The sequence below is a fragment of the Papilio polytes genome, unplaced genomic scaffold (assembly GCF_000836215.1).
Source record: "Papilio polytes unplaced genomic scaffold, Ppol_1.0 DF822845.1, whole genome shotgun sequence".
In the NCBI taxonomy this organism is placed as follows: Eukaryota; Metazoa; Arthropoda; class Insecta; order Lepidoptera; family Papilionidae; genus Papilio; species Papilio polytes.
Genome location: NW_013526359.1, coordinates 3,045,442 through 3,071,137, shown reverse-complemented (window position 1 = coordinate 3,071,137; position 25,696 = coordinate 3,045,442). Strand labels below are relative to the sequence as shown.

At 34.5% G+C, this 25,696-nt stretch overlaps 1 protein-coding gene across 7 annotated transcripts in view; it reads left to right on the top strand.

Annotated features, from left to right (window-relative positions):
- The window catches only part of LOC106105489 (protein kinase C and casein kinase substrate in neurons protein 1), a 73,455-nt gene that overhangs the window by 44,100 nt on the left and 3,659 nt on the right, over positions 1–25,696 (top strand). For 3 of the 7 annotated variants that reach the window (XM_013285832.1, XM_013285829.1, XM_013285835.1), the window contains 4 exons: positions 8,110–8,310; positions 23,107–23,333; positions 23,414–23,534; positions 25,158–25,259. In XM_013285832.1, coding sequence (XP_013141286.1) covers positions 8,110–8,310; positions 23,107–23,333; positions 23,414–23,534; positions 25,158–25,259 — 651 coding nt within the window. The other 4 variants (XM_013285831.1, XM_013285836.1, XM_013285834.1 and 1 more) reach the window with 4 other exon arrangements.

The window sequence follows — 25,696 nt, the reverse complement described above, 5'->3', positions numbered from 1 at the left end:
TGTAAGCGAAGGTGAAATGTTTTGCTGTCCACGACCTCGGTCACCTCGTTATCTGTGCCTGGCAACACGCCAGTGCTGTGACGTCATAATATCTACCATTTGACTGCAATCAATTATAGCATATGCCAAAATGATAATTCTATATTACTGTACTTTAGTTACTCTGTCTTTGATAGTTTTGTTTGTAATACCTGAAAATAATTAAAACTAGGAAACCTGACTGACCTACGACTGTGCGAAGACAAAACATGAAAAGGTACCTGCGAAAACTTTGACCACTTATCGGTCAGATAAATTCCGTATACTTTTGTATATTTGTTCATTAACACGAAGTATTACATCGATCGATTCAAAGAAATCATGTTAAGTAATAAATTCCAAATATTGAGCAATAATTATGTACTCATTCAAGTAATACAAGTTCAAGTAATTGAACGAGTTTTTCGGGAACCCTTGCATAAGCCAGTGAAAGTTTTTAAGAAAACTGTACATACTTTCCCTTTTCTTTGCCTGTTATCTTATTATTCTAGTAATTTGCTTCTTAAAATAAATTTACATATATAAATACCCTTAGGCAAACGTATACCGTCTCAATAGAAAGAACGTGTCTACATTCTATGCGTAATCTGTTTTAATGAGTCAAATTATTTGCAATAAAAACTGACTTCGTCTGAGACTTTTAAATAATATACAGAGGAGGCATAGTGGACAACATTTTTTCACCGGTACTGTCTTTGAAAGGTACTATATCAGTCATTTTTTGTACCTAGTGTCCTTAATATGTAATAAAACATTTTACAGAATTATAGAAAGTCAATATTTTTAAATTTTACTAAAATATTATTCAATGACACGTACGAGCCAATTAATTGAAATACAATTAATTATATTGATGTGTGGTTTCGAGGATCTATTAATAGATAGCGTTAGTGAGGATTATGTGGAAAATATTTCAAGTGAAGTGTCATATGCCGCCTCTATATGTTTGAATCTCTATGTATGTTGCGTAGTTTGATTAGCATGCAGCAGTGTCACTAAGGCAATGTATTCTGTAGGAATTTTTATGTTGTTGATTACCAAAGCTATACATATTACCAATAGATTGTGAGAATTTAAAACCGGTTTACTTTTGAACTGGTATTTTCAAAATGTTTACTAATATGAAATATGCAAAACTATACACGAATCTTTTTTTCCACTTGATATGTTTTTCTAACTTTTTATGAGTATTAGTAGAATTTTGTTAATTCACTAAAATTTACTTTAACCATACCAACTAAGCTCTAAGCTTGTGCTTAACTATGGTTAACAATAGTCGAATGGCGGGATTCGAACCCTTGACCGCAAGATCGGTAGTCCGTACCCCTAACCATTAGGCTATTAGCGCTTTGAAACTTTACAAAACACATTTGAAATATTCTAAAAAAAGTTAAGGTTAGTTTGTCAGTGTAAACCAACGATTACGTTTTCTCTTCCCTTTCATGTATACGAAATATACATGAAAGGGAAGAGAAAACGTAATATTATACGAAATATTTTTACTTTAAAAAATCTCTTAATTTGCTGTTCATGAAATGCACTTGACGATCACTCTCGTATTTAATCTTAAATTTGAAGTTAGATTCATACGTATTTAGATTCATTAACTAACATACAATAGTACGACATCTATTAAGGACGTCCAGTATCGCATGGCATGCATTGACCGGTCTCATCTCATGAATAATACCACGCATGCGCTGCGCCTTAAGTTTCCTGCGAACGTAAATAGACTTATGAATCTATTTTTTTTTAAGTATAATATAACAAAATCACTGGCAATCTATCAAGAGAATTAAAAGATACGCAAATGTCCCTCGGAAATTAACTTATCAGCAAACTTTTCTTTCTAAGTTAAAGGTTCTAAGAACTTGTTTGCCTATAATGTACTTAATATATTTTTTTCATGGTGTAGCCTATGGGCTAAAGTACACAGCATGTGGCACAGTATTCTGTGACGTCATAGTATATCTTTATGCACATATTTTATTCCAAAACAAGAAAACAATAGTTGATGCGTTCCGTGTATATTTCATACAAGCGCAGTTTGACGTCTACTGTAACTTAAATAGGAGTAATTATATGCAACTAGCTTTCGCCTGCGACTCCGTCCGCTTGGAGTTCAAAAGAACAAAAGTTAATAGCCTGTGTGTTCTTCCAGACTATCCTCTAAGTCTATGCCAAATTTCATCGGATCCGTTCAGCTGTTTAGGCTACAAACTCTTAACAAACATTAATATTATTTGTTATTTTGTTTTAATTACAAGGCTTTTAAAATTATTTTTGACTACTTTTCTTTTTAACATTAAATTAACTGTCACGTTATTTTGTACAAATTAAATTAAATATGCAGCTTTAGTATACCTTATAAATAAATTCAATTTGACATAACAATTATTATGAAAGAAATAACCTTTTCCCATTGACATGTTGCATAGCGTGGGTTTGTGGGAACTCCGCGAACTTGTTTATGACTCACAAGTACTTATTGTTTCGAAACAATCGGTCATTGGATCGACCACCAACGATCAAGTCTACAATTGTTGAGAATGTCCTTGTACTGCGCCGACATTATTCCGAACTTGTCAATAACGTGATGTTCTTACACCTGTAAAAGTTCGTTGTGTCACTGTGTTTAAACAGCTAACTTCACAACCTACTATCTATCTATACATGTAATAAAATTGGAGTGTCAATTTGTTATATCAAAAGAATAAATCCAGATTTCGCAAAGATGATGTATTTGCGTTGCTGATATCGAATTTCGCATTTAAAAATTTTGTTTGTCTGTCCGCAAGCCACGTTTGTTCCGGCTAATCTCCGAAAACGGATGGGCCGATTTCGACCGGACACTCACTGAAGGGTAGCTGACATAGACAGGCATATTATAGACTAATTTTTATCTTAATATTGTGTGGACGAAGTCTCGGGCAACAGCTAGTTCCTTCTACAAATTTGCATGTAACGAGATATCTTAGGTGTTTTAAACATTGCAAGAAATGTCTATGTATCTATAGTACTAAATTGTCTGCTTTGACCTTTAACCGAAACAATGCGAGAGAAACTACACCCTGTATTTTTAATGGAGATTTTTATATGCTTCTTTTCACGGGTAAACTAAAGCTTTGTAGAAAAGAATACGCTTTTCTTGTATTCTAAAGGAATTGTAAATGTTGCTTTAGAGAGATACTAGCTAGCTGTTCCCGTGCGACTTCATCGGCATGAAATTATTTAAATTTTATTTTGTCAAATTATCAATTGCAAATGTCAAAATGACATGACATGATGACAATCTTGCATCCTTGATGTTGGCAGCAACTTATGGTCTCTTTCTCACATTAGGGTTTTTATCCAAAATATTTACCCCCTAAGTTTAATAGCGTGAAAATATATAGCCTAAAGCGTGACGTAAGTGTAGGGCTTTTTATTAATAAAAGAGTTGTTCGAAAACATGCTGTAATTGCTGACATCTTAGGCAACAAAGAAGTGTGTGTTTACGCTTTATTATAATAGTATAGAAGTATAGATTGATGGATATTGTTTTGTTGTTATATGTTACTAATACAAGGTTGCTGAAGTAACCATTCATTTTATTATTTCCCAGTGATTCATTAGTGTTAAGTTAAATTAAGTTTCAAAGGAGTTACTCAAGTTAAGTAGTTCAGAAACGCAATTCAAAAATGTATCAAACCAAAAACACTAACGAATGGTTAAACGTATCTGGGCAACTGCCCATAATAAAGACAAACATAAAATGTAATATATAAAATATATTATATCCATTAGTATGTTTGTATGTCGTGAGAGATAACGTTATATTATCGTATATATTCTTAGTAATTTTTATGACGGAAGTATTCGGAATTTTATTGTGATGAGCGATAAACAAGGACGTTTTATACAACAGTAAACAAATTAAGAGTCTTATATTAATACGTGAATTATTTGCAGTAATGACTCAAAGCTAGTGGAAATTATGCTTAAATTAATTTAATGAACAATTTATTACTGATTAGCTGTTGCCAGCGACTTCGTCCACGCAATATTAAGATAAAAGGGTAGCCTATAATATGCTTGTCTATGTCAGCTACCCTTCGGTGAATGTCCGGTCGAAATCTGCCCAGCCGTTTTGGAGATTACCCGGAACAAACGCGTGTTCAAAAATTAAATGCAATTTTGTTATCAGCAACGCAAATAAATAATCTTTATTAAATCTGGAATTTTTCTTTTGTTTTTACAAACAGACACTCCAATTTTGTATTTGTATAAATGTACAGATATACTCGTAGATATGAAACTACGTTTTTAAAAAATACTATATGTAACACAACAATCCGTAAAGGCTTGATTCTGCAATTTTATTATACCTAGTCTCTGAAAATGTCATAAAAGAACTTCGTTCGCTGTCTCGTGTATTACCTTTAGTTTGACATAAAAGCCTTGTAAGAAACATTTCGGTGCATGTAGTATTTTATCTGTACTCAACAAATTCAAACCCACTCCACGTCGTAAAGCGCGGTTACCATTCGTTCGGAAGTTTTACGATTATTTTACAGCTTAATTTGCGTACCTTTGACAGTTTTCAACGAAATCCAGTTTTCGACCTTCGAAATGTTTTCTCAGTCACGCGGACGAAGTCGCGGGCGACAGCTAGTAATATAAACCTTCAATTTATTCATCTATTTTCTCTAAATTGTTTTGCAATTTAAATGTATACATTTAATATTCGCATATAAAGGCGACAGCAATCCGTCACAGAATGTAATCTGTACGCCGTCTACATTGCAATGCTTTGTGCAGACATTGTGTGCCTCGAGCGGTGTCGTGCGCTGTATAAACTTTACTATTTTGTCATACAATACCTTGTAATATACTCTATATATTGTTATTAAGATGTATTAATGACGAGGGACGAGAGGAGTCATATATACATAGTATCACTTTATGGTAATCAGGCCTAATATCTACTACGGCCACTGGCCACCTTATTGTCAGCCTACTAACTTATATTGGCCTCTTTATCGTCGTCTTTATTTACCCAATAGTAGACACATGCCTTCTCTAATATATTCATAGAATACGATCCTTTGCCCTCCACATATTGGGACTATTATCATACTTTATACTTCATACTAATATTACAAATGTTGAAGTTTAGATGGATGGATGGATGTTTATTAGAGTTTGTAGCCTAAACGGCTGAACAGATTTCTATGAAATTTGGTATAGATGTAGAGAACATACTGGAAAAACACATAGGGTACTTACTTTTGTTTTTTTTTACTTCCACGCGGACGAAGTCGCGTGCGTAAGCTAGTCATCTCATAATTCCAACTTGGTTAAGTTAAATAAGTGAGATTCTTTTATTTTCAATTTCATGATTAACTCATGTTTGCTCATATCTAAGCCATGATACAAGTATCGTCTAGATACGGCTCAAGTATACGGAAGCACAGTCTCAGATTACCTGAGCACACACGCTAATAGATTGGCAAACAGTGACGCTGTCCACTGTACCTTGGACCATACAAATTTGCTTTGACTATAACTTTGCTCGATAAACGATTAAATATGATTATAGATACTGTTTTACCTGGTAATTATGCTGATGACGTAAGAAATAGGTTGACAAAAACTAATTAAAGTGGAAATAAATCTCGACCTTTTAATGACTTCAGGATATTCCTGTGCCTAATGTAAGTTACTAGCTGATGCTCGAGACTTCGCCCGCGTGAAATTAAAAAAATAATACAAAATATAGCTTATTATTCGTGGATAAATTACCTTTCCAATGGTGAAAGAATTTTTAAAATCGGCCCAGTAGTTTTTGCGTGAATCAAATACATACAAAAATCCAATACATACAAATCTTTCCTCTTTATAATATTAGTATAAACTAGCTTTTGTCCCTGTTTTCATCACTAAAAAAAGTTAGAAAAACCAATGTGTTCATGGTTATTTTGTCTATACAAGGTTTTTTCCTTAAATTAAAGTTAAGACCACATTTTTTTCTCACCTTAATCATTTTATCTACAAAGAAATTATGTTAGCGCGTTAAAATACATTTCACGTATGTAAACATTCAACTCTTACAATAGCTGAAAGTAAATTTTATTCGCCTTGGAATACCAAACGAGTTTCGGTTGCATTTCTTTCTGTTTCGTAATATACGTCTATTGAATTTTAAAAAGGAATTTGCAATGCACTACGTAGATCACTAGCAAACGCAACAAAAACTACTAATTGGAGTGGCTCTTGTGGCGAAAATAGTCATTGTTCCAAACAGATCGTCGTAACTTTCAATTTTTATACCAACGAGTTTGTTTCTCGTCTGCTTACTCGCCAGGTTTACTGTGGTTTTCAGGTACTTATTGAGCTAGCGCGCTCTATTTTTCGGCCGCGTCTTCACTTAGGTTAGGTGGAGTCGTTGTCAAGCGCTGGTTTATTTATGTAAAAAAAAAAACTAGGGTACACCTAACTTGGGACTTTGAACTGAGGCCAATGAGTCTAAATCCTCATTATAGCCTTACAAACGCTCAATATTAACTGATAAGTCACACTTCGGTCAAAACTGAATCTATGTTGCTTTACATTCTGTCAAGAGTTCATCTATACTTGTATTTTTGTATGTATTGAAATAATTCACTACTGGGCCTATATCAAAAATTCTTTCACCATTAACAAGCTACGTTATAAGTGAGTAACATAGGCTATATTTTTTAAATTCACGCAGGCGAAGTCGCGACCAACAGCTAATTATATTCAGGCAGTTTTATAAATGACCAAGCTTGAACTGTAGTCGAATTATTATTAGAAATGTCATTGTTAATGAACTGTATGATGGGGTAAATTGTATCCGACAGCCGACAGTATAACAACTGACATATCCATTTCAAGGCCGAGCATCTCAGGTGACATGGCGGTGACAATGTTAGTCCAGGATATACGCGAATTGGGATGTTAATGTTTAAAATATTACTCACTTTGTGGTGACGAATTGATGATGCCATTCTTGTCTTTTTAACAGAATTTCTATTTTTATGTTTACTAGCTTTCGCCCGCGACTCGGAACCAGCGCCCTGACTATCCTCTGCATCTATACCAAATGTCATCGAAATCCGTTCAGCTGTTTAGGCTACAAACTCTAATAAACATACATCCATCCAAGCTTTCGGATTTATAATATTAGTACGATAAAATGCAAAGGAATTTTTCCCAAACTACCTATAAATTAACATCGTTAAAAAATATCAGCATATTATAATAAAAATTTGTCGATATTTTCATGTCTGTAAAAATCACAGTTACTGACTACGTTTTATTGATCTTGTCCTCAATATTTTGCTTTATTTTCGTTCAACAATATGTGCCTAAACTTATCGTACTGTAATCCGAATTGACCTGATATTGCTCGTACAATATCTTTGGTTAGTATCTCAAGTTTTGACATTATCATAACACTTGATAAGTTATAAGGTAGGGCGAATGTAAGTGTATGGCATTATATAACTTTAGTACATTAAATTAAAAGTTGACAACCCTAAATTCAAATACAACAAAATAGCAAACTATGAAGCTCCATTAAATTTGCAAGGATGGGTTTGAATTATTCCGAAGCACGTCACGATTGTATTGGGCAAGCTTTGAGGCCGGAATTCCTAGGATTTTGTTTTACCGGCGTTATCTGGATTCAAAGTGGAAAGGAAATCGTATTCGACTAGTAAATTACAAATACAAATATTCAAAACTAGCTGTTGCTCGCGACTTCGCCCGTGTGAAGTTAAAAAAATATAGCCCACGTTACTCACAGATAAATTACCTATCTAATGGTGAGAGAATTTTTAAAATCGGCTGAGTAGTTTTACGTGAATCGAATACTTAGAAAATACAAATCTTCCCTCTTTATAATATTAGTATAGATATAGATACAGAAGTACAGATAACAAATATGGTACTTAATAATTTTATGTTATTTCTGTGAACCCCCAGTTCTTAAATATAGAGCTTTTAGTTGTTGGTTTAGACACGTCTTTGTCGTGTCGTGTCTAATAAATTTATCTTTGTCCACAGTCAATGATCCAATTGAAAGAACGGAAAGAGATGGACGAGGCGTTCAAAAAGGCTCAGAAGCCGTGGGCGAAGCTGCTGCAGAAGGTAGAACGCACGAGACTGGAATACCACACGGCGTGTAAGCAGGAACGTACCGCACAGAACCAGGAGCGAAACGCAAGCGGTGATAGCTCGCTCAGTCCCGACCAGGTCAGTTCACAGGTACTCGAACTTTTTCTATATCAATTACTGGATGTTGTTCCATGCATGCCAACTGTCCAAAATCTGCTTATCCTATAATTTTTGGACTGAATTTTCTTTTTCTATCTCCTGTCTCTCAATAAATGTTTAGGCATACGCTTTATGTGGATGTAATGCCTGAATTTCTGGTTCATGTCTGTAAAAATGAAACCACTAAAAAAAAACAAATTTAGTGCAGTATTTTTACAGATTAAAAATTCCGTAAATTATTAGTATTTTAAATAGTAATATTCAGTATTCTACTAATTAAATCTTAGTCTTGATGTTTTTTAATTTGTCGTAATTGAAATATGGAGACTATGTCGAAGACTTAATTCTCCATTTCTTGTTGCGAGCGCTTTGGAACGGCCTTGTAAGGTCGTTACACTTCTATTTCTGTACACACTTCGTTATTGTCAAATTTGACAGGTTCATAGATTATAATAGTTTAATAGACGCGATAGTAGACATAAACGAGTTTTACAAATATTGCAAAGGTGTTTGCTATATAAGTGAACTAAACTGTGTTAAATTGTGTAAATACTAAAGTTTCTGCATGATTTTTTTAATTCGTGCGATATTTTCTAGTCTTTAATTTGTGATCGATTTCTCATCTTGTAGGACATGATTCACTAACCTCGGAATAAAGCGGATATTCTCTTTTAGGTGTTTTTATGATTGTTGTTGACCCGGATGTCTTTATTAGGAATATATATATATGACTCAGTCACAGTTACTTTCTGTTGGAGATGACTTAATGATTGAGTTACTTTATTACGCGATACGTGACGTAATTTTATGCATAATAAATACTATGAAATAGTAAACTTGCAGGTACTTAATACTACTCTTGATCGATATCTTTAAAAAAATAGATTTTATTCGCCATAAAACATCTTTTAATGTTTGACAAATCGGTAATAAGTAACTTATTTTATCAAAGAGAACCACCAATTTTCAACTTTGTTAACCCTCATTCAAAAAGGGTTCAAACTCCGCCCATTCGATTGACTTCGGATCGTTTCGCTTTTGAAGAGGCAATTTAATTTGTCCCCTGACCCTCATTTACTATCTCATTCACCTTTATGTTGTCTCAATAGCATTTTTTAAGGAGTTGAAAAGGTGTTTCATTTTTCAAAGTACATGTAATAGTTTATTACCATCGTTCAACAACAGAAACATCCTTTCTTATGTATGAACTAGCTGTTCCCTTGCAGCTTCATCTGAGTTTAATTATAAAAATTTTATTTTATTGTTTACATTTGTCAAATTATTAATAGCAAATGTCAAAATGACATGACTTGATGACAAACTATGGCAATCTTACTTCCTTGATGTTGGCAACTTGTAGCTGATGGTCCCTTTCCCACATAAGCTGTTTTATCCAAATTTACCCCCTAAGTTTAATGGCGTGAAAATATATAGCCTAAAGCGCGTCGCAAGTGTAGAGCTTTTAATTAAATGAAGAATTATTCAAAAACATGCTGTGATTGCTGAAATCTTACGCTACAACGTAGTGTGTGATTACGCTTTATTTTATTAGTATAGATAAAAGAATTAAATTATTTATAGTATTGTCGGAAAGTTAAAATGTTTTAACAGTGAAAACCAACAGTTAGAATATAATCAATCACACACTGGGAAAGGTACGCCTTTTAAACTACATAGGTGATAACGGTATGAATTAGCAGACTTTAACATAACTGGCAAATATGTCCGTCTGTGTACTTATGTCCTTTCATGCAGTACTAAATGTCAAAGATGGCTTAGCATATAAGCCTGTGGCTTAAGCGTCTTGCCCGGTATCGATCAGACGACCCGAGTTCTTTGACCACTCGACCCATTTCCAATCGAATTACCTTATCGACCGCATTGCTCGTCCGTATTACTTCCACGTTAAATATTCATATTATTGATTTTATATAGGTGATATACAAAAATGGAGTAATACGTAATTTTAATAGTTAACCTAAACAAATTCGATTTCTTTAACTGAAGATTAAAGAGTAAATAGTAGAGTCTATTGAATTAAACAAACGTTATTAAACCTATTTTTATATATATAAGTACTAGCTTTCGACCGCGACTCCGTCCGTGTGGAATTAAAAAAGCAAATGTGTTCATCCATACTATCCTGTACGTCTATGCCAAATTTCATTGAGATCCGTTCAGTAGTTTAGACAACACACTCTAACAAACATTCACCTATCTAAACTGTCCCCTTTCACAATAGTATAATATAATATTAGTATGAAGTATGATTCCGATTTCTGTTAGCACTCAGATAGATAAAACAAATGAAAGTAATCTTACCTCTTTTTGTTTTATTTTTAAATATCGGAATACTTCATGTTATCTCATAATAGTTACTGGTTTTTTTTTTTAATGCCACGTCATCACAGGCTTTGTTACCACTATTTTTCAAAATCTCTTATACAAGAAAATCTAAAATGCATTTTTTTAAAACAGATACTGTCACAAAGTCGCTGAATGATTACTTAAGCAATCCCTTAGGTAGATTTGTCATACATATACGATACTCCCTTGATAACTATGTGTAGAAAATACCTGATAATTGCGCAAGTGAATATTTCTATAGGAATTCACAACTTGCGGTAGAGACGAGAAGTATTTTTCTATTAGACTTGTATGTGTTCACAGCGAGTGTTTACATTACATACGCTGACGGATATGCTGAAGCGGATTTTTATCTCGTATAAGAACAATAGTAAATATTCATACTTAATCTGATCATCGTTTTTATTGCATTTTAATGCCTAAAGTTAGTTTCTACGATGTTAAATACAGTACCACATTTGTGATTCCGAAGTCCACACACTTCCCTAGTATAAGTCTAGTATTTCCGCGTTCGCTTCTTTACTATAAACAAGGTATAATAGAATTTGTATCACGTTGAATTCCTGAGCGTGTTAAGTTCAAAGGTCGCAATAGCCGGATATCACGTATACCACAAATACATGTGGATGGATCTTGTTAGGATCGTAACATTTCTTTGTACGTATTTTGAAGCGTTTACTAGAATCATCTTAGTTCTTGTTTATGGACCAATTTCCAGTCTTCCCTCTCTTGTGCCATCCTCTTGACAACGCCCTTTTATTCTTTTAGTTACATGTTATTCTTGGTCTTACTCTATTTATTTTCCCTTCCATTGTGATGGCTATAGTGTCTCCTCTCCAATCATGTTCCTCAAACGACAGTTCTTGATGCTATTGTAGATAGACCTATGAATACCAAGGTTACGTGAATTTGTGTAGTAACGTAGGGCATATTATTTTGAACTGTGTTCTCTTTGTGTTTTTGTTAATATGTTGCTCGTACTGTTCTTTGTAACATGTAAGTAAAAGTTATCAACTTGACTATAACTACGTTGAAGTTTTCAACTTTGTGAACCACATCAAGTTTTGTGAGAATCAAAGTTATACACATCAAATTTTGTGAAAATTAAACGTAAACTTTTTAATTACATATCTTTAGTGTTAAAGTTTTAATTAAATTTCTTACCTCGAATTTATTATAATCCTAAGTTTAGTTCGTTACTTTATATGACGTAGTCTAGAATTGTTTATGTTTTTGTTCTAATTGACTCATCAACGTCATCTCATTGAAGGTAGATGCCCGAAGAAAGTGTGGAAGGATTGTGTGATAGAAAATATGCGAAATTACTCGTAAGTTAGGGAATTGAGATATGACGGCTTAGAAAAAAGTATACATACTGTATTGGGTTCGAATCCCGCCATGTACCAATGTGATTTTCGATTTTTCGAATTTTCACATGTACATAATTTACCCGACGTTCTTACGGTGAAGAAAAACATCGTGATGCCTGCACATATCGGCGAAGAAATTCAAAGATATATGTGAAGTCAACCAAACCGCACTTGGCCAGCGTGGTTGACTATGGCCTAGTCACCCTTACTTAGGGTAGGCTCCGAGCCCCTCGATGGGGACATATAGTGAGCTGGTAATGATGATACATACTGTGCTCATATAACTCAATACTACAACAGGCTGATGATGACTGATTTAGTAAACTACTAGTAAATAAATGTTATTAGAATGACGTTGAATCATAAAAATAAAATAGTATAAATTAAGCATTAATAATTAGTTGATTACTCGCGACTTCGTTCCTGTGAAATTAAAAAAAAAAGATGTAGCCTATGTTATTCACAGATAAATTACCTTTCTAATGGTAAAAGGATTTTTAAAATCGGCCGAGTAGTTTTTACAATACATACAAAAAACAATTCTTTCCTCTTTATAATATTAGTATAGATATATGCCAGATTAAATATCGATATCGTGTTATATCTCAGCATTAAATGCATTCAATAGACGTACGACCTTATTTTGACGTTTGAATAAATAATATTTTACAATTACACTACATGTCTTGTAAATATTTGATATTACAACCTTCTGAGCAAACAATTCCTACACAATATGTTCTTACAGCTATGTTATTCAAAATACCTTTTATGTTAAAACCAGACAATTAGCTATTATGTTAAGATTGTAGGTATTATGTAATATGCACATATGTAGTGTATTATTATGTTATTAATCTAGACTTTTATACTAATTGAAATAACTCAAAAACTACTGGGATTAAAAAAATTGGTACTATTAAAAATTATGTTATCACTGAGTAACATAGACTATATATTTGTTTTAATTCCAAGCAGAAGTTGCGAGCAATAGCTAGTGTTTACTAATATTATAAAGAGGAAAACTTTTTTTGATTGTATTGAATAGGCTCGAAAACTACTGGGCCGATTATGAAAATTATTTGACCGTTAGAAAAGTAATTTATCTGTGAGTAACATTAGGCTATATTTTTTCACTACTTTATTATTATTTTTAATCTTCACGCGGACGGAGTCGCAGGTACAAGCATAGTAGTATAATAAGCATAGTAGTATATAATGTAAGTAGTATATTACATGTTAACAACGATATACGATTAAAATAAAACAAAGCGAAAGTTTCTCTACTTGTGTGTTTTCAACATCGATTTTTCATTATCGATGACTATTTTTTTTATTTTACGCATTATAATTTTAAATATGATCATGTAAATAGAACTTTATTTTTAGTACACGTCTCCCCCACTCCCGTAGGGCGCACCGCGTTTTTGTCCTCAAAATAACTCTGTCTACGTCATCTCTCATCACTCCCTTTCTGATCATGTCACTTTTCACGCAATCCATCCATCTCTTTCTAGCTCTACCTTTACCGGTGTGGGGTACACATTACACACTCCTCATGTTCATGACGTCATCCAACGTCTATATTCCAGAAGTTTTCGTTACTATTACCATCCAGTTTGTGTATTCTAATCGTAAAAATCTCTGCTCACCTGCGAGCTAGTTTCTCGAAACTCTCAGTTAATGTAATCACAATAATACGAGAGTTCGCGCCTGCTGCTCCCGAAATAAAATACTTGGAAGCCGTGACGTCATTCGCCCACGTTCCCCACCGGTACTATCGATTTTCCCTGAAGATGTTTTAATAAATATTAAAGCTTCATGTTCAAGATAATTAGAATAATTAAAAGCAACCCATCTATCTTACTAATATTATACAAGCGAAAGTTTAGATGGATGGATGGATGTTTGTTAGAGTTTGTAGCCTAAACTGCTAAACGGATCTTGATGAAATTTTCCATAGATGTAAAGGATAGTTTGGAAGAACACATAGGCTACTTACTTTTGTATTTTTTTAATTGCAAGCGGACGGAGACGCGGGCGATAGCTAATTTCTTATAAAACACTGTATTCCTTTATGATTTCGTGACAAAATACGACTTGACATTTACTTAAAGCATTGCCATACTTTATTAATGATAACATTTGCAAATAATTATACTATTGTAAATCAAAACGTGTTATCGATAATGATTGCTACGAAATATTTGAATATAAGGCTAGTTTCACACGCGGGCACTACAACACAATATGGTAGTATCGTATGACAAAACAGTACTGTTTTGCCCATACGTACAAAGAATAGTATTACTGAACTGTACACTGTCTGACTGTTCTTCACTCGTGTGAAATTAGTGGTAATCATACTTCATACTAATGTTATAAATGCGTAAGTTTAGATGGCTGCATGTTTGTTAGAGTTTGTAGCCTAAACGGCTGAACGGATTTCGATGAAATTTTGTAGAAGACAGTTTGGAAGAAAACATAGGCTACGACGGAGTCGCAAACAAAAGCTAGTCTTCAATAAGTTGTTCACGAACTGGTTTGATGTGGTCGACACGTGCCGAGCGTGACAATGTGCATTTTATATCCACAAACATCTAATAAAGTAAGAAAATAAAATTTGAGTAAAGAAATATTTGTAAAAACACTGATAGCATAGCTATGAATTTTCATTTAACACAAAACTAGTATAACTAATTTACCTATTCGGTTAAATTCTGTATACACATTAGAGTATGTTTGAATCCCTTTCTAAATCCTCTACTACCCACTAACTGGTTATCCTTTAATATCTGTCAAATTGTATTTGTGACTCTGAGCCAATGAGTCCACATGGCGCAACGTTAATTCCAATTTGTGAATATTTACGACTAGATTTCGAAATACACTATTTTGAAATGTGCTCCGCGAATTTAGTAGCTAGAAGCAAAAGTTGTTCAATATTCATTTTGTTATAGAGCTTTTAAGATAATTTACTGTAGGTTTGTTTAAATTCTACTACTACTCTGTAATATCTACTAATACTCAGCGGTATTTCCAAACCGTTACGACTTAGGGGCCTTCAAGAAAAGAGCGTACTCCTCCCTTAAAGGCCGGCAGTGCATCTGCAGTTCCCTTGGCGTTGCCTATGTTCATGTGCGTCGGATCAATTATCACTAAGCGATCCGCTGCTCGTTTGCCCCCTTTTACTATAAAAAAAAAATTATGAACACAAGTTACCGCTTGTTTTTTGAACAATGACAGTGGAAACCAACGTTATGATTATTTTGCTTACGTCAATTGTAAATAAGTGCAGTATAAAATAAGTAATATAGATAAAATTAATCATTTAATCTTCGTTAAGATCTTTTAACGAAAATAAATGTAATCGTCTCGTTATCTATTACTCACGCTACAAATATTTAAGGTCAATTAGTTAGAAAAAATTTAACTACAAGGTTCATAAAATACGACCCTCAAAATGATGTTGTGCAAAGGTTTTTAGATGTAACATTTTATGAATTCCGCATAATAAAAGCATATTATTATTAAGGAAATGAATCAGAGCTACAAATTGATTTGATTATAAGAGCAATTGTAACTCGAATCTACAACAGATTCAATGATCGATCTAGAATTAATTTTATTTATTTTAATTTGATCTATGGATGGATCGTGTGAAAGAGTATATGCTTGAGAGAGGAGTGGATTCAGATATGAAGGCTGATAGAGGTGTATGGAAGTGCAGCACATACTGTGCCAACCCTCCGTAAGGGATAAGGGCAAGTGAATGATGATTTTAATTTGACCCATATAGTTTAAATTCAACCGATTAGCAATCTATACACGTGATATTGTTTAGAAAATCGATTTACTCTCCTACAGGAGAGGCCTACTCCTCTCCTAATTGCTATTCATTGAGCAGGTATGGACGTTGCCGGGTCTATTCGTTGAGGTCGTTCTAAAAGCTTTCACGCCTCACAGACCCTCAAAGTGGTGCAACCACTCTGAATAGGGCAGCTTACAGTTCAATTAACTGTAAACGATGTCCCTAAAATACCAGTAAGTAATTTTAAACAACAATTGTTTACTTTAAAAGTATTTGCGTGCACATGAAGGTGATTTGTAATAATTTCTCAAAGTTATAGCGAAATGTACCGTGGGATTGTTTGTGGAGAAACTTGCGACTACTGGGGTCAGGGTCGCCATGGTCACTGAAGTACCGTTTGATTATTATCATTCTATTTTGAACTATTGTATCATTAAATTTAGATCGATATTACGTCGTTGTTAAGTTCGTGTTGATTTCACTTAGATGTTTATCCGGACTTTATTTAGTACTAGCTTTCGCCCGCGAGTCCGTCCGAGAATTAAAAAAAAACATAAGCAAGTACTTTAAGTGTTCTTCCAGAGTATCCTCAACATCCATGACAAATTTCATCGAGATCTGTGTAGCAGTTTAGGCTACAAATTCTAACAAACATCCATCCATCTTAACTTTCGCATTTATAATATTAGTAATATTAGTAAGATGTAATTTTTTTAGCACTTGTCCCTTTTCTTGTTAGTGTATCTGTAGAGATACATCAATTTTTTTTTTTCTAAACACCTTTGGTCATCAAGGTTAAGTGCTATGAATATTATTTTGATATTCGAAAAAATAAAATTCTGCCAAGTTAAGGGATAAATTTTTTGAAAATAATAATAGAATTAAAATAAACATCTGAAATATTTTTCAATATCAGCCGTTGGTTTTGATATCTTATCATATCGATTGCCTTTGACGCATTTCGCTGCACCCAAATCTATTAAAAACTAAAATTTTGCTTATAGATTTTGCATCGTATAACACTTTTAGCTCAAGATGTTGGACTGAACACGGTCTGTATTACGTTCATATAATACACGTGACACCACGAACATTGTCGATCTAGTTTGAGACGATAAGCACTTGAGGTGATAGCGCTATCAGCTATGGGCTCTTATCAACATGTCGTGTGACAATACTAACCTACTGTGTGTTGCATTTTATTGCTTTTCTGCTTGGAAATGTAAATTATGTAAAGTAAGTTATAACTAACTTAACAGTATGCAATCGATATATCTATGAATTTACTCAAATTTCTTGAATTTATTAGGGCTAACTCCAATATTCTTATTAAGGGATACGTCAGATAAAAACGAAGTCTCGCAAGGAATCAGCAAAAAATGTCACTTGGCTCTTTAGATTCTTGTGTTTTTCACATCTTCTAGCATTATATCAGAGATACTTGTGTTTTTTTTTATTTAAATAACAGTTTTGAAAACAATTTTAAATATGTAATCAATGAGGAATCTCCCCGTCTGTCAAATACAAGAAAATTCAGGCTATGTAAATAATTAATGCAGTATCCAGACAACTCAAATCAACCGTTAGTACACTAAACTTCCTGAGAATGCAAGAGACAAACGCATTACAAACTAGAGTAATATCTCGTTCATAGCGGTACCCGTCAGTGTTTGATAGCCGCCGACTTGTTAATGATAAAATATTTGCACGCAAATCTTATCTGTTTGATTAATTGCTGAGTGTCACATCCTGTATACTAACATGCTTTAATCACCTCCTGTTTCATGTTTAGCTTTTAGCTAGTGGAAAAAGAGCTTAAAGTTGCCGCTATAGTGTTGAGGTACACTGGTAGAGGTAGACGTAGAAAGAGATGGATTGATTGCGTAAAAGGTGATCAAGAAGGGAGTGATGACTGAGACGACGTATGATAGATTTACCTGGGGAAAGGGACCGCGTAAGTGTTAACTTAATTAAGTTTAACAGTGGTAGAGCCCGCTTTAACATCTTCGCACGAATGGGCCGGCTCGACGGATGTAATACCACGACCACACAGAAGACAGGCGTGAAGTGGAAGCAATTCCGTGTTTCGTCTGATGAGTGTGGTGCCGGAGGCGTAAATTTAGTCCCTTTTCCTTTCCATCCTTTTCTTCAGAGGAAAGGATGGGAAAGAAAAGTGGAGGAGGCGCATGAGAAGGGGAAATGTCCTCTTTATGTGCGTCTTTTCCTCCGTCAATTTAGGGTAGGCAACGCATCTGCAATTGCGGATGTTTATGGACAGCGGTCGCTTGCTTGTTTGCCACCTTATGTTATAAAAAAAAGGTTATAAAAATTTGTTCTTATTTGTTTCATTACTAAGTCTCTTAAACTCATTTAAAAGTAATAAAGATTTTATTTATACGAAAAGCATGTCCATTTCTACAATTTTTATTTAATCTCGTTTCTCTCTTGTCTCCTTTCATAAAATTTTCAGTTAACTCTGACCCAGTTTTTACTTGTTATTTAAAGACAATACTTCGTCCGAAGCGAACCTGAAGTTTTTATCTTTTTAATGTTTATCTCATTATTTGTATTTTATTTGAGCTCCGTCTATAAAAACCTTAAACTATTGTGTTAACAGCGCAGTGTTTTAAAAGTAGAAAACATGTTAAAACAACTTTTATTATTTAAAGGCGTTATAATATCTTTTATATAGAAACTAGCTGTTCTCGAGCGGCTTCATCCTCATGAAATTATGAAAATTCTATTTTATTGTTTACATTTGTCAAATTCTCAATTACAACCTTTCTTCCATGATGTTGGCAGCAACTTATGGTCTCTTTCCCACATTAGAGTTTTTATCCAAAATATTTACCCCCTAAGTTTAATGGCGTTTAAATATATAGCCTAAAGCGTGACGCAAGTGTGGGGCTTTTTATTAAAAAAAGAATTATTCAAAAATATGCTGTAATTGCTGACATCTTAAGCAACAAAGAAATGTGTGTTTACGCTTTATTATAATAGTATAGATTACTATTTTAACGCATTTTTAGTAATACTCATAGCAATAGTCACTTCGGGACACTCCCTTAGTGTAAATTAAATATGAATCTACACTAAGGGTAAGTTTTTATATACACCTAGTAATGAACTTCGTCTCTAGGTAATTCAGCTAAGAATGTGTCACTTTTATAATATACTTTGTTTTTAAAAACAAAAGAAATCTTGTATAATGTATTGACCTTCGAAGTATGCAAAGGTCAAGGTTTAGTTGGCACTTTGCCATGGACCACTGTCTCGATCAACACTAGCTCTATCATATACTAATTAAAACTTTATTTCTTCTATAATTTACATGTAAAATTGTGTTTATAAAAAGTTATTGATGTATTTGTCTGTTAATTAAACTATCTATTTTTTTGTTTTTCTATTTATTTTAAACCTAACATTCGCCCGCGACTCCGTTCGCGCGGAATAAAAATAAATAAAAGCAAGTAGCCTGTGTTCTTCCAGAATAACCTTTATATTTATGCCAAATTTCATCAACATCAGTTCAGCCGTTTAGGCTACAAACTCTAACAAACATCCATCCATCTAAACTTTGGCATTTATTTAGTATGATTTGTAACATCTGCAATTAGAGTTTACTTTCGTTTTATTGAATATAGTAACACTTATTGCGTGATATTGAAGAGTCAATATACAGAGGTAATAACTGACCTTAATTGAAACACGTTATTTTGTAAATTAATGTTTATAGTACAGACATTTACATACGATTACACACTAATAGTAACAATTTCATGTAAATTACCTCATTTTCTATAATCACGTAATTCAAAAGTAAAACATGCAGTCTTTTCACGTGTGTTTATACTAGAAAGTAGCAAACAAGCATGCGCCTAATTTAGCAAAATAGCAATGTAAACCAAATAAAACTTTTCTAATATCTTTCTTTAATTGACAGAGAAGGAACAGAAAGAACCATTTCCTATACCTCCTTACCCTAAACTAGAATAATCCATCCATAAATTACTAACGGTTTGGTTTGAATTTCGTTGCAAGTCTACGTCTTTGTGGCTTTTTACTACCACGTTATTTATCTGGTCGGAAAATCTCTTTGCCGCTTTAACCACACGCTCCGCAGAACTTTAATGGCTTATACGAGGCTTATCTAGTACCTACGCTTATATTTTAAGGTATTTAATGTAGCAGCCGATTTTGTTACTATTTTCCACCAAAATCAATTTGATTAGCAATCTCTGAATGCATGTAAATTTGCATACTAGCAGACTGAAAGTACGATGCACACAGCTCAAAGGGATTAGTTTATGTGAAGAATAATATACCAACTTACACTACCGATTGGGTCAATTTGTGTGTCTTGAAGGTCCTTCTCTCTTTTCCAAATACTATTTATGCTGAACATTTCAAGTCTTTTGAAATTCATATTAAAGGTAGAAAAAGAAACTGAATTTAAAAGGCCTTTAAATTGATACAAAATGTAGTTCATAAAGTTGTAATGTGCCTTAATTCCAAAAGTTACTCTTTCAACATAAGCCCTAATTCGCTGAATAGATAATAAAAATGACTTCATAGTAGTTAAATAATTTTCAAGCATATTTTTAAGCAGTCGTAATAAACCTTGAGCCGAATGCGAGCACAGCACTAATCCAACGACCACAAAAGAAGACATATTTGAGTTGCACAGATAAGATAAAATATTTTTCAAATCTCGACAAATAACAAGATATCTATTGCGTATTTCTAGGTATGTAGCCTGGATTTCCAATGTCAAAATACATGTACTTGAAAGTATCGCTGTCTCACTCAATCTCTTTGAAAAAGTAGAGATGACAATACGTTTTTGTAAAAGTATTCCGGTAGAGGGAAACTAATGATTGAAGCTACTAAATTATTTATTGAATTCAATTAAAAATCTTGTTAACCAATCTCTGTATGAGTATTGACGTGTACGTGATGAAATCGTGCGAGAAACAATAACCTCAGCGGGTGTTACTTGAGGGGGTGAAAAGGGCCCCTCACTGAATACGCATGGTCAATCTAACTAAGTGACTTCTAAGTATAGCCACATGTATTACTATAGGGTTGACACAACAAGCAGTAATTAAATAAACCTTTTATGAGAGAGAACCGTCCTCTAATCTTACTAATATTATAAATGCGAAAGTTTGGATGGATGGATGAATATTTGTTGGATTTTTTGCGCTTGAACTGCTGAACGGATGTCGATGAAATTCGGCCTCTTTAGTTTTTTAAAATTCCACACCGACAAAATTGCGGGAAAAAGCTAGTTATTAGATAATGTGCGCACCTGTGTTAACAAAAAATCTGATTGTCTTCGAATCCCTTGTTTTCCCTGCAAATATTGTACAAATTTTAATTATATTTGACCTTTATTACGTTCGCAACTTAAAGTAACTAAATTTACTTTAAATCCTTCCTAAGCCACTAACTTTGCGCTTCGATTGAAATACCGAGCTTTAACTAGCTTGTTATAAACTTTATACTTTGCGCGTGTTACTAAATTTGAAGCATCCCGCATAAGCGTAAACTAGAAAATACTCTACCGGTTTATTTTTCTTAAATAATTACACTGAATTAAACCTAACGGCGAAATACTGGGCGTCATACGTACTCACAGTCAGACTTTAAAATTGCAATGGAATATTCGGTTGTTAGTAGTCTATGCGCTACAAGACTAACCTATCTCCATACTTTTGCGTTGTTTTCACCGAAGAAGGAAAGGCACATGAAGAGGATATTTCCTCTATGCGTCCTATTCGTCTCCTCCACCGTCAAATCCTTCCCTTCCCATCCTTACCGTATAAGAAAATGGTGACAAAGGATATGGTCTAAAATGAGGCCTCCTACCTTTATACCTTGCATCCCAGTCTGTTAAACTGATGTATTATGGAACAGCCCTGGCGTAATGTCTATTCAGTTTTGTGAAGCGCCACTTGTCTGGGGTTACGCCGGAAGGACGGCGCATCCACAATGGTCGCGTAACCTTTTGTCTGAACAGTGTTTTTCATAATACGCCGCCCAGACTAAACGCGTTCTTTGTGATGCACTTTTTATAATATTTATACATATTATGACAACATTATAGAACAATTGATTGTATGTACATTTTATGCTTATATTAGTTTTTTTTTATTTTATTGTATTATCTATGATAATTAGAAAATAGATTTTTTTATCCCGTCCGCAGTTTTGTGTCACACAAAATCTCACAGTTTTTTATTTATATTGTGCTGAATAATGTATTTTTTTGTTTGCAAACAGCAAATGATTTTGGTAAGAAATTGTCAATATTAATTATCTGCTAGTTGTTGCTAAACGTGTTAATGAGAATGGCAATGCCGATATATCAAAAATATATCTGTGAGAAGTTTTTAGATTGTTTGTTAATAAACAGGACATATTTGCAGCTAGTTTTCTCAATGTTTTTTACGTTTTAATTTTTGTCGCTAAATTAATTTGATAATTTTTGACAACCCTATAGATCTCTATATTCGGTTTCATGTATAGTGAAATTCGATATTCGTCAGGGTTGTCATTCATCATTAGGGGTGGCATTTCAATTGAAGTGGTACAGCGAGGGATGAACGCCCACGTTCGCCTACACCTCTCAGGAATTGGAATTTCACGCCTATTTAAATAATTTACGTGATTAAAACATATCCCTATTCCTGTATTTTAGAATGCTAAGTACGAATGAAAGTACTTTTAAAATTTACTGTTTCATTCAAATGTATGTGCTCATTTTGTTTGTATTTCCGTAAATTCGTAGTATAATAAATTAGAATATTTTTCCATATTTGCTAATTAACAAGATGTGATAAATAAATGTAGAAACAACGTGTGCTCAATCATGTTTTATTGAGCAAAGAATTGTGAAATAATAGTTAGTATTTGATCAGATTTTAACACATGTCGAGATATGAACAAAATGTAACTTTTATTAACTGTACTTTGAAATATCAAAGGTCTCTTTATAATCTGTTTCAATTGTTGTCATAGTTATTTTACTCAAAAAAACTCAATATGGAATTATTTTGAGTTGCCCCTAATAATTTTGATGAATTGTTAGTTTTTCTTATTATTTGAGTGCGCCCCCCCCCGCGCTCTAAGACTCCCATACTCCTATGTATGCTAAAGCACACACCCTATATCGTATGCTAGTGAATATATTAAGCCTTCTGAGCCGCAACATAACCAAAATACTTTCATTTCCAGGTTAAAAAGATGGCGGAACGCGTATCGAAGTGTCGAGAAGAAGTATCCAAGTCCCGCGAAAAGTACCAAGCAGCGCTGGCTGAGATCACTGGCTACAACCCGCGGTACATCGAGGATATGACCGCGGTGTTCGAGCGCTGCCAACAGATGGAAGCACAGAGACTAACATTCTTCAAAGACGTGCTGTTCAGCTTCCATAAGTGCCTAAATATCAGTCAAGAGCCCACGTAAGTGATATATTATAGACTTTAGTGTAAGGAAATAAGGATCAAAATTGTATTGTATACTGTAATTTATACTTTTCCAGTTTACCACAAATATACGAAGAATTCCATCATACGATAAACAACGCTGACCACCAAAAGGATTTGAAATGGTGGGCGAATAACCACGGAGTCAACATGGCGATGGCATGGCCGCAGTTCGAGGTAACCCACACCACCCGACACCCCCCATGTGCCTAACAGACGAGGTCACCTAACATAGAACACTCATTAGATTAGATCGTGAACCTCGTCAGAGTTACGCACGTGTGAACCCGCCTTTATATAGTAACAGCGATGTTGTTTGTTATGTATTAACTCGATTGCTTCTATTTCTTTTGCCCCCTATTCTTACCCTTTCTAGAAGCTACCAGATGCGGATATTATGAGCATGTTAGACTTATAGGCTTTTGTATAGTTGGATATTTGAACATAGTTGGACCGGTTGAAGTAATGAATTCTATTATTTAGTTCTAAGGTAAATTATTAAACTGTTTTTAAATCATTTTTATTCACCGGTCCATATCTAAATTGTAACACACGTCGATAGACGCCCGCGGACTGTGCTGAGCCGATTAACGAGTCAATATTGAGAGTGTTCGATCCAGATTTGACGAACATTTGAACAAATATTGGAACATGTTTCACAACTTTACTATTGTTTTTTAGAAATAAAATTTAAAAATATTTGCAATCGTTCGTGAGGGTATTTTGATATATGACTATAGAAAGTGTCACCAATGAGTAAAGAGTAGAGTCTGATTGAATATACGTTGCAAGGAGGCCTCGACGGAGGATCCGGAGGCACGATTCGCATTCCTCCTAGCGGCCTCTACAGCGCTAGAGCGCATCGCCGCCTTCCGCCCCCGGCTGCCCTCCTTGTGGGACGCCCTCCCCCTCCGGCTGTGTTTCGGAGGGGAGGACAGCAAGTCACGAGTGGCGCCCTCCATCTGTAGCTACAGCCTACACGACGGTTGCTATGTCAACCCCATGTTCATACCGGTACGAGAACACGGTGTGGGCAGACATGCACCCATGGCGGGAGTGGACAAGGCACGTGTTACAAATGAATAGTAGAGTTTTCTAAATATCTCTTTATGAGAAAAACAGATACCACGATATTGCCAATAACAGGAAATGGTATCACGAAAAAAGTAATTGAAGTGATTTAAAAATATCTCCCAAATCAACTCTGCGAAATCGTTCATGTGCACTAAAAAAAAAAAGAAATGTGAGAATGGTGTAGCACGCCACACGTCACCCCGTGATGATCAGATGGATATAGCAAAGCACCAGATCGTCCAAGGTGCACCCTCACGACACCCCCTCATACGCACCCCCACCACGGGAAATTAATGTGATGGAGACAAGAAACTAAGGTTCCAATAAACTGTTATATTAAACATGTTCAAAAACAATGCAACCGCACAGTCGCAACACCGCATGGTTTGCCAGAACCAGCTCAGAACAACCGCAATCCGCTTCTAATAAACACTAGCTTTGTATGGAACTTTTACATTTTGTTTCCTCTGATTTTTGTTACTTTTCATTTTGTTTTTTTTTTTAATTATCGCCTCGACACGACACGGTGGGACATTGGATAGATAAAAAATATTACAAAGTTTACAGTCTGAAATGTAAAATGACAAAGTTTACACCTTTAAATGTAAAGTTTACAAAATTAAATCGAAGTTTACATGAGTAAATGTAAACTGGCAATGTCCTGCCGTGTGCGGGTGCGTGTCGCGTGCGGTGGCCGCTGGCCGCTGACCGCGTGCTGTGCACCAGGAGTACACGGAGGAGTTCCGGGACATCGCGAAGGGCAAGTCCAAGGAGAGCCTGCCCACGGGTCCCATCACGCTGCTCAACCAGCGCCCCGTCAGCGAGGACGTACGTCATACATACACACACACAACTCGTACTAATAATAGTTAATTTCAACTCTCTTAACAATATCTCTGTATTTTTATATAGAGGATGAGAGGGAAGGTAAAATTGTTATACAATATTATGACAGTGGAAATTCAATAATCTTTAGTTGACAGTTAATTGGTACGAGTTGTATCCATTCATGTTGCAACGCAAAAACAACTATTTCTGTTACAATTGTAAAATATAGTTGTTTGAGCGAAGTCTTTTTTACAAAAGGGACTAAACACAGTATACCAAAGAAAACATTTTATTATTTTTTTGGTAATACAGACGTGAAAATTTGCTAATACGATGAAGTGCCCTCCCCCCGTTAATTCTACGTTACAACGAACTAAATTTGCACATTGTCTCTGTGCCAACTGTAAAGTTATTTCTCAAATCTCATGTCACTGTGA